At 39.0% G+C, this 9,986-nt stretch overlaps 1 protein-coding gene across 1 annotated transcript; it reads right to left on the bottom strand.

Moving 5' to 3' along the window:
- Nucleotides 1-294: 294 nt before the first annotated feature.
- Nucleotides 295-1,218, bottom strand: Vmn1r137 (vomeronasal 1 receptor 137). The gene has a single exon (NM_001166849.1). The coding sequence runs from the start codon at nucleotides 1,216-1,218 to the stop codon at nucleotides 295-297; it is 924 nt and encodes a 307-aa protein (NP_001160321.1).
- Nucleotides 1,219-9,986: the final 8,768 nt, after the last annotated feature.

The following is a 9,986-nucleotide window of genomic DNA, read 5'->3' as shown; positions in this document are numbered from 1 at the left end:
ATTTAACTGTTTAGTGAAAATTGGTTGCATCAGTTTCAGTCCAGCCTGCAGCAGAATGCAGTTATATACAGGAAAACAGAGAATGGTGAATAACTCACTTACCATGTCAGTAAGATTCCAACCAGAAATCATTTCACATCAACAAATGAGTATAGCCTTAGTCTTTTAAAATTACAGCAGTGAGCACCACACCTTATTCATACAAAATGTTGAAAACATATTTATGGAATAAAGTACTTAATGGTATTAGTGAAGGTGTCTTCTGTATTTGGCAGTTTTTATGGGCTCTTATTTTCAACATTTGAAGAGCACAGAACAAGGATCTTTAGGATCTCTGAAGATCAACAGTAAGGGGCAGATACTGGGGAAGACTGCAGCCAGAACCTCACTGACAAGCCTTATGAAGAGACGAGAATGTATAGAAAAGGCATGAAAGATGATACAAATACAATTTAGAAGATAAAAGCTAACAAATGTGACCACCAGCATCAGGATAGTATGGGTTGCTCTGGTCTCAGCTTGGCCTCTGGCATCCTGATTGGGAGTGAGGATGTGCTGCATTCGCTGGCGATGTCTATGGAGGAGAAGTACCATGGAGACACTGGTCCAGACCATGATGCTCATGAATGTGGCATCATGGGAAAACTGCAAGAAGACCATGCCTACAATGAATCCAGAAGTGGAACAGAACAAGTTGCTTTTAGAGTCAGTGTTATTGTCTGTTATCTGTGGACCAGTGACCTTAATTGGAATGTGGATGTTACTTAAGACACTGTAAAACCAACAACTGTAGCAGGAATAATTCCACAAATTTGGGACACTTGCTCTGAGTATAAGTTTACCTTTACCTCTATTAACAGGAACAAGAGTGACAAACTGATGGATACTCAGGACACAGGTGGAACACAAATTTTTGCTTCTTGCCACCATGTGACTGAAGAAATCTAATTTACATTTGAGTTCATTTGGAGGAGTTTTGGGAGCAAAAGCACTCATGTTGTTTGGAAATATAGTGAGGAATAGAGTCAAGGCATTGGCCACAGCCATGTGGCTTAAAATCACCTGTCTGGGCCTCTGTTTAGAACCAGTCAAGACTGGAGAGAAATTATGGACAAACAGAAAGACATTGGCCACAGTTCCAACCCCAAACTGGCAAAGCAAGAGGATCTGGAGAGCCACTTCCTCAGTGGTTTTCACGGATTTACCATGAGCAGACATGGAGAGGGCTTTACAGGACCCTGGAGTGATGATTAGGTCGGACACTACTCTCCTCGGGTCTCTGTTTTATTGTCCACACTTACCAATTGATTTGACACAATTTCTTCACTTGATAAGTGAGACACTATTCTATCACACTACAGGCAAATTGCCTGAAAAACAATGAATGTATAATAACTCAAATAAAATTTTATACTGATTTTATTACTCCTGCCTCAATGTAAATTTTGTATTGCAACTACATCTTTATTGGTTCAGTAGGTCAAGAGCACAATAACACACATTTTGCCACACCAAGGTCTTTGCATATGAATACAGACAGTAAAGAGTCTACTATGAGTCTGTGATTCCATCATCAGAATTCAATACAATTAGGAGGGAGGAAACGCTTCAATTGGGATGTAACTAAATCAATAACAAATAAAAGAATATATAAATGCAACATAAAAATAATTAATTGAATTTTGTGTATTATAGTAACATATTAAAAATAGTATGTATGGGAACAATATGATATTGCACTCAATAATAAAGTTGTGTAACTGAATTCAGTTGTAGAAAATTAAGTTGTTGGCTTTTGTGAAAATTTTATACTATTCATCCTCAAAATTAAAAAAAAAAAACACCAAATACTTCTGATAAAGCCACCTGTGTTGTAATGACACAGATGAACACAGGCTTACATATATGTCCTCCATATGAAAAAAAAAAAAAACTTGCTAACAAGTTCCATTTAATCTTAATTTTACTGATCATAATTTTTGTTCTAAATGTGAGGTGCCAGAATCTTACCTGCATCATCTGCAGATTCCCTCCAAAATTATTAACACAATCCCTTTGCAGTAATATAATATAATATAATATAATACAATATAATATAATCCCAATACCCTTTGCAAGCTGATGCTTAGTCTGCACTTTACTTGTTTATATGTTTTCTATAGGAGCAGGAGGGCCTCCATCCACCAGGTATAATTCATTATCTTACATGCATATGTTACACTAAATGCTGTTTTCTCCTGAGTACTAATCTAGGACACAGACATTTCTTTGACATGAAAGCAAAATATTAACCTATTCAAGTTAACCTGCAGACTTCAGAAAGAAATAATGTTTCATGTTGGCTTCAGAAGACAATTTTCACTGAAGAAAAGAGGAAAGAATTTTAAGTAGAAGTCTATGGTTGGAAGAATCCCACCTTCTGAGACTCAGTCAGGATGAAGATGCTCATCTGAAGGCCAGCTGCAGAGCACAGCTCCTATAGAAGCATATTTCCTAGTGCCCGAATTGAGGAACTTCTCTGTGTCACTCTTTGCCTGAGAAAGAATGCAATGAAATTCGGAATGGTTTCTTATTCTCCACGCAATGCTGTAAAGATAACCCAACAAAGTCCTAGTTTCCAGGCTCATAAAATAATAGGGCACCGGGACATGACATCCTTCAGAGAGTTTATTATTGTATCATCTGTGGCATCCGCACATTTGTCTGCATGGTGTCTTTGGGATACCTCCAATGAAGGAATATCATTTATCCCCAGAGCAAATCTCCATTCCTTTCTGATGTTTACTGATGATGTCTAGGAGTTTGTTAGATGTTAATGAGTACCTGGGCAGAAGTTAGGGAAGGGTTTCCATGTTTCCTTCCGGGAGAATCTAAGTTCTGAATTGAGTTTGTCATCAGATGTGAATTGGGGCGCTCCAGGGTAGAACAAGGGACTCATTATGTGAGTTTCTACAGAGTACTTTCCTCCCTACTATTTCACTTCTGCAAAATTATTCTGACACTAAGTCCTTCTAGAAAACTGGCAATGTGTCATTCAGATTCTGTAATTTCCCAGGAAGTTGCTTCATTACAACTTTTCCCATGTTGGACCCAGGACATTTATAAATGACGAATTTATTAACAGAAACTGGTCTTTCCCACCTGAATCCTGGGGTTATTCCCATATCCACTTGTTTTCAGGAAGATCATGACTTGTTTTCTGATATACTCATGAATTCTTATCACAGATCTAATATACATTGATAGTATCTAGAGAATTTCATTTGTAATTAAGTAATCCTGGACATACAAGCAAAGATATGGATTTAGCAATCATTAATAAATACATAGCTCCAACACATGTCTGCTCTAGGTATAATAAAAAACTAGGGATTTAGTTTTGATTTTCAGTGATGAAAAGTAAAAATTCTGATTATAAATCTAAGAATTGTATGTTCTAAACATTTATTGATATTCAAACTTGCAACAATATTGTCTCAGGCACAAAGGACATATACTTAAACGTGTGAGAAATAAGATATCATTGCACTTTATTTTTCAAATGAAATTACCAGTACTCAAAAGGGATATATGTGGAAATAGGACAAAAAGAAAGAATAACTGGTCATTAATTGCTTAGAGACCTTAGGGTTGTCTAGGACAAGCACATATCCATAATTTCTACTGTGAAATTTATATTGGCTAATTGACAATTACATATCATTTATTAGCCTAATAAATAATTATATTGAAATAACCTTCAAATTCAGGAATTTGTAAGAGTCATGGCATGATGAAAAATGAGGAGGTAGAATACAGTCTTATAAAGGATGAAAGGCTATAATGGAACATGAAGAGTTCGATTTGGGTGTGTGTAAGAGAGAAAGTAGACCAAGAAATATGGAGAAGAATAACTCTGACTAAGTGTCTTTTGAAAACCTATACAGACACTTGCTGCTATTGGGGCTTCCTGTAATACATTCACTTGCATATTTCAAAGGAGTTTTAATAAATCAGCACTATACTAGTTGGACAGTCCCTCACGTAGACATCTCATGATAAATAATGTAAGCTTCTTTGATTTTTATTTTTTGTAATTTCTTTTTATTTGGGTATGAGTAATTATTTTGGATATTTTCTTTATCTATATTGTACATGTTATACCCTTTCATGGTCCCCCCACCCCGGAAACCCTCTATCCCATCCTCCCTCTCCCTGCTTTTATGAGGATGTTCCTCCACCTACCCACCAACTCCGACCCCTCAGACCTCAGTTTCCCTACACTGGAGCATCTATCGAGCTTTCATAGGACTGAGAACTACTCCTCTCACTGATGCATGACAAGGACATCCTCTGCAACTTATGTACCTGGAGCTTTCTATACTTCTTTGTTGATGGGTTAGTCCCTGGGAGCCCTTGGGGGACCAGTTGGTTGATGTTATTCTCACTGTGGGGTTGCAATCCCCTTCAACTCCTTTGGTCCTTTCTCTAACTTCCCTATTGAGGACCCTGTGCTTAGTCCAATGGATGGTTGTAAGCATCCATCTCTGTATTTGTAAGGCTCTGGCAGGGTCTCTCAGGAGACAGCCATATCAGGCTCCTTTCAGCATGCACTTCTTGGCATCCACAATAGGGTCTGGGTTTGGTAACTAACTGTATATGGGATGAATCCTCAGATGGGTCAGACTCTGGATGGCCTTTCCTTCAGCCTCTGCTCTACTCTATTTTCATATTTGCTCCTGTGAGTATTTTATTCTCCTTCTAAGAAAGACTGAAGCACCCACACTTTGGTCTTCCTTCTTCTTGAGATTCCTGTGGTATGTGAATTGTATCTTGGTTATTTGGAGCGTTTAGGCTAGTATCCACTTATCAGTGAGTACATAACACTTGTGTTCTTTTGAAATGGAGTAATCTCACTGAGGATATTTTCTAGTTCTATCCATTTGCCTAAGAATTTCATTAATTCATCCTTTTTACTACCTGAGTAGTACTCCATTGTGTAAATGTACCACATTTACTGTATCCATATCTCTGTTGAGGGACTTCTGGGTTCTTTCCAGCTCCAGGCTTTTATAAAAGGCTGCTATAAAAATAGTGGAGCATGTGTCCTTATTACAAGTTTGAGCATCCTCTGGGTATATGCCCAGGAGTGGTATTGCTGGGTCCTCAGGTAGTACTATGTCCAATTTTCTGAGGAACTGCTAAACTGATTTCCAGAGTGGTTGTATCAGCTTGCAATACCACCAGCAATGAGGAAGTGTTCCCCTTTCTCCGCATCCTCGCCAGCATCTTCTATCACCTGAGTTTTTTATTTTAAACTTTCTGAATGGTGTGAAGTGGAATCTCAGGGCTGTTTTGATTTGCATTTCCCTGATGACTAAGGATGTTGAACATTTCTTTAGATGCTTCTCATCCATTTGATATTCCCCAGTTGACAATTCTTTGTTTAGCCTTGTATCCAATTTTTAATAGGGTTACTTGATTTTCTGTAGTCTAACTTCTTCAGTTCTTTGTATATATTGGATATTAGCCCTCTATTAGATGTAGGATTGTTAAAGATCTTTTCCCATTCTGTTGGTGGCCTTTTTGTCCTACTGACAGTGTCCTTTGCCTTACAGAAGTGTGTAAACTTCTCTTTCAGGTTTAGGTGATTTCTTTTTCTAGTTGCTTGCCAATTAACTCCCAAAGCACTATCTAAGCCACAACCAAAACTCACAGGCTATTACCCCTGGTGCTGGTAATTCTCCAAAACTTGGTGGCTGAAGACAGCACATACTAAACACACAGAACATGAAGAAATCAAACTGGCACTTACTTTGAAGATTTGTATGCTGCCCATCTGTCCATAGATGGTATAGAAACAGGTTGAAAAGTCAAGTGGAAATCATTCTTTAAAGGTGCCACATACAGTACTGCAGGAGAAAAGGACTCAGCAATACCATCCTTCTGTGAACCCTGACATGTTCAGCAATTATGGGCTTGATGAGATCTATCCATTGATTAAAGCTGGAAGAAGCTGAGGAGGAGGGCAACCCTATAGGAAGACCAGCAGTCTCAACTAACCTGGACCACAGAGATGACTCAGACACTGAGCCACCAACCCGGCAGTATATACAAGCTTATGTGAAGCACCCAACATGTATATACAGCAGAGTACTGTGTAATCTGGACTAAGTGAAAGAAGATGCCCCTAACCCTGGAGAGACTTGAGGCCCCAGAGAGTGGGGAGGATAGAGGTGGAGACATCCTTTTAGAGAAGGGGGACAAAGCATGAGATGAAGAATAGTCACAGGGCAAACCAGGAGGGAGATAAAGACAGAATTATAAAAAAAAAGTTTGAAGAAGAAAAACATAGAAAAAAAATGTTATAGGAGAGACCAACTACTTTCTTCTTAGGCTACAGACCCTATCCACAAGCTAGAACTCATAAATGTCACTGTTTATATTTTCTGTGGGCAGATGGATACTAGGAGGGAATCCAGTACTGTTTCCCTTAATGGAACTAGAACTGAAATATTTTTTTAATTTTATTTTTTAAAATTAGTTATTTTCTTCATTTACATTTCCAAGCTATCCCAAAAGTGCCCCATAACCTCCCATGCCACTACCCTACCCACCCACTCCCACTTCTTGGCCCTGGATTTCCCCTATACTGAGGCATATAAAGTTTGCAAGACCAATGGGCCTCTCTTTCCAATGATGGCTGACTGACCATCTTCTGCTACATATGCAGCTAGAGACAGAAGCACCGGGGGTACTGGATAGTTCGTATTGTTGTTCCGCCTATAGGGTTGCAGATCCCTTTAGCTCCTTGGGTACTTTCTCTAGCTCCTCCATTGGAGGCCCTGTGATCCATCCAGTAGCTGACTGTGAGTATCCACTTCTGTGTTTGCTAGGCCCCGGCATAGTCTCATAAGAGACAGCTATATCAGGGTCCTTTCAGCAAAATCTTGCTAGTGTATGAAATGGTGTCAGCGTTTGGAGGCTGATTATGGGATGGAACCCTGGATATGGCAGTCTCTAGATGATACATCCTTTCGTCACAGCTCCAAACTTCGTCTTTGTAACTCCTTCAATGGGTGTTTTGTTCCCAATTCAAAAAGGGGCAAAGTGTCTACACTTTGGTCTTCATTCTTCTTGAGTTTCATGAGTTTCCCAAATTGTATCTTATATCTTGGGAATTCTACGTAACTGGGCTAATATCCATTTATCAGTGAGTACATATCATGTGAGTTCTTTTGTGATTGGGTTACCTCACTCAGGATGATGTCCTCCAGGTCCATCCATTTGCATAGGAATTTCATAAATTCATTCTTTTTAATAGCTGAGTACTACTCCATTGTGTAAATGTACCACATTTTCTGTTTCCATTCCTCTGTTGAGGGGCATCTGGGTTCTTTCCAGCTTCTGGCTATTATAAATAAGGCTTCTATGAACATAGTAGAGCATGTGTCCTTCTTAATGGTTGGAACATCTTCTGGATATATGCCCAGGAGTGGTATTGAGAGATGCTCCGGTAGTACTATGTCCAATTTTCTGAGGAACTGCCAGACTGATTTCCAGAGTGGTTGTGCAAGCTTGCAATCCCACCAACAATGGAGGAGTGTTCCTCTTTCTCAACATCATCGCCAGCATCTGCTCTCACCTGAATTTTTGCTCTGAGGCATTCTGACTGGTGTAAACTAGAATCTCAGGGTTGTTTTGATTTGAATTTCCCTGATGATTAAGGATGCTGAACATTTTTTCAGGTGATTCTCAGACATTCGTTATTCCTCGGTTGTGAATTCTTTGTTAAGCTCTGCACCCCATTTTTGAATATGGTTATTGGATTTTTTTGGAGTCCATCTTTTTCAGTTCTTCATATATATTGGATATTAGTTCCCTATCTGACTTAGGATAGGTAAAAATCCTTTTCCAATCTGTTGGTGGACTTTTTGTCTTATTGACGGTGTCTTGTGCCTTACAGAAGCTTTGCAATTTTATCAGGTCCCATTTGTTGATTCTCAGTCTTACAGCACAAACCATTGCTGTTCTATTCAGGAATTTTTCCCCTGTGCCCATGTCTTCAAGGCTTTTCCCCACGTTCTCCTCTATAAGTTTCACTGTCTCTGGTTTTATGTGGAGTTCCTTAATCCACTTAGATTTGACCTTAATACAAGGATATAGGAATGGATCAATTAGCATTCTTCTACATGATAACCACCAGTTGTGCCAGCACCATTTGTTGTCTTTTTTCCACTGGATGGTTTAGACTCCCTTGTAAAAGATCAAGTGACCATAGGTGTGTGGGTTCATTTCTGGGTCTTCAATTCTATTCCATTGGCCTATGTCTCTGTCGCTATACCAGTACAATGCAGTTTTTACCATAATTGCTCTGTAGTACAGTTTTAGGTCAGGCATGGTGATTCCACCAGAGGTTCCTTTATCCTTGAGTAGAGTTTTTGCTTTCCTAGGTTTTTTGTTATTCCAGATGAATATACAGATTGCCCTTTCTAATTCGTTGAAGAATTGAGTTGGAATTTTGATGGGGATTGCATTGAATCTGTAGATTGCTTTTGGCAAGATAGCTATTTTTTACTATATTGATCCTGCCAATCCATGAGCATTGGAAATCTTTCCATCTTCTGAGATCTTCTTTAATTTCTTTCTTCAGAGACTTGAAGTTCATATCATACAGATCTTTCACTTCCTTAGTTAGAGTCATGCCAAGGTATTTTATATTCTTTGTGACTATTGAGAAGGGTGTTGTTTCCCTAAAATCTTTCTCAGCCTGTTTATCCTTTGTGTAGTGAAAGGCCATTGACTTGTTTGAGTTAATTTTATATCCAGCTACTTCATTGAAGCTGTCTAACAGGTTTAGGAGTTCTCAGGTGGAATTTTTAGGGTCACTTATATATACTATCATATCATCCTCAAAAAGTGATATTTTGAATTCTTCATTTCCAATTTGTATTCCTTTATCTCCTTTTGTTGTCGAATTGCTCTGGCTAGGACTTCAACTACAACGTTGAATAGGTATGGAGAAAGTGGGTAGAATTTTATTGAGTATTTTTGCATCGATATTCATAAGGGAAATTGGTCTGAAGTTCTCTATCTCTATTGGGTCTTTATGTGGTTTAGGTATCAGAGTAAATGTGGCTTCATAGAATGAATTGGGTTGAGTACCTTCTGTTTCTGTTTTGTAGAATATCTTGAGAAGCTCTGGAATTAAGTCTTCTTTGAAGGTCTGATAAAACTCTGCACTAAACCCATCTGGTCCTGGGTTTTTTTTTGGTTGGGAGACTATTCATGACTGTTTCTATTTCCTTAAGGGATTGGGACTGTTTAGGTCATTAATCTGATCCAGATTTAACTTTGGTACCTGGTATCTGTCTAGAAATTTGTCCATTTCTTCCAGGATTTCCAGTTTTGTTGAGTATGGCATTTTTAGTGGGATCTGATGGTGTTCTGGATTTTCTTGCACCCGGGGATTCATCCCATAATTGGCCACCAAATGCAGTCACTATTGCATATGGGAGGAAGATTTCCCTGGAACACCCTGATATAGCTATCTCGAGTGAGGCTATGCGAGTGCCTGGCAAATACAGTAGAGGTTGCTCACAGTCACCTATAGGATGGAACACAGGGCTCCCAATGGAGGAGCTAAAGAAAGTACCCAAGGTGCTGAAGGGTTCTGTAACCCTATAAGTGGAACAACAATATGAACTAACCAGTAACCTCAGAGCTTGTGTCTCTAGCTGCATATGAAGCAGAAGACTGCCTAATTGGCCATCATTGGAAAGAGAGGCCCCTTGATCTTGCAAACTTTATTTGCCCCTGTACAGGGGAACACCAGGGCCAAGAAATGGGAGTAGGTGGGTAGGGTAGTAAGGAGGGAGCACAGGGTATGTGGGATTTTCAGGATAGCATTTGAAATGTAAATGAAGAAAATACCTAATAAAAAATTGGGAAAAATGTTGGGTCCTGTTTGTTTAGCCAGTTTATTAGTCTATGTCTTTTTATTGGGG

The sequence above is a fragment of the Mus musculus genome, chromosome 7 (genome assembly GCF_000001635.26).
Source record: "Mus musculus strain C57BL/6J chromosome 7, GRCm38.p6 C57BL/6J".
NCBI classification, from domain to species: Eukaryota; Metazoa; Chordata; class Mammalia; order Rodentia; family Muridae; genus Mus; species Mus musculus.
Note: the sequence above shows the minus strand (reverse complement) of the source record. Positions and strands in the feature narration are given on the sequence as shown.

Excerpts from the sequence above, each read along its gene's own strand:
- Vmn1r137 (NM_001166849.1), bottom strand. The coding sequence starts at position 1,218 with ATGTCTGCTCATGGTAAATCCGTGAAAACCACTGAGGAAGTGGCTCTC.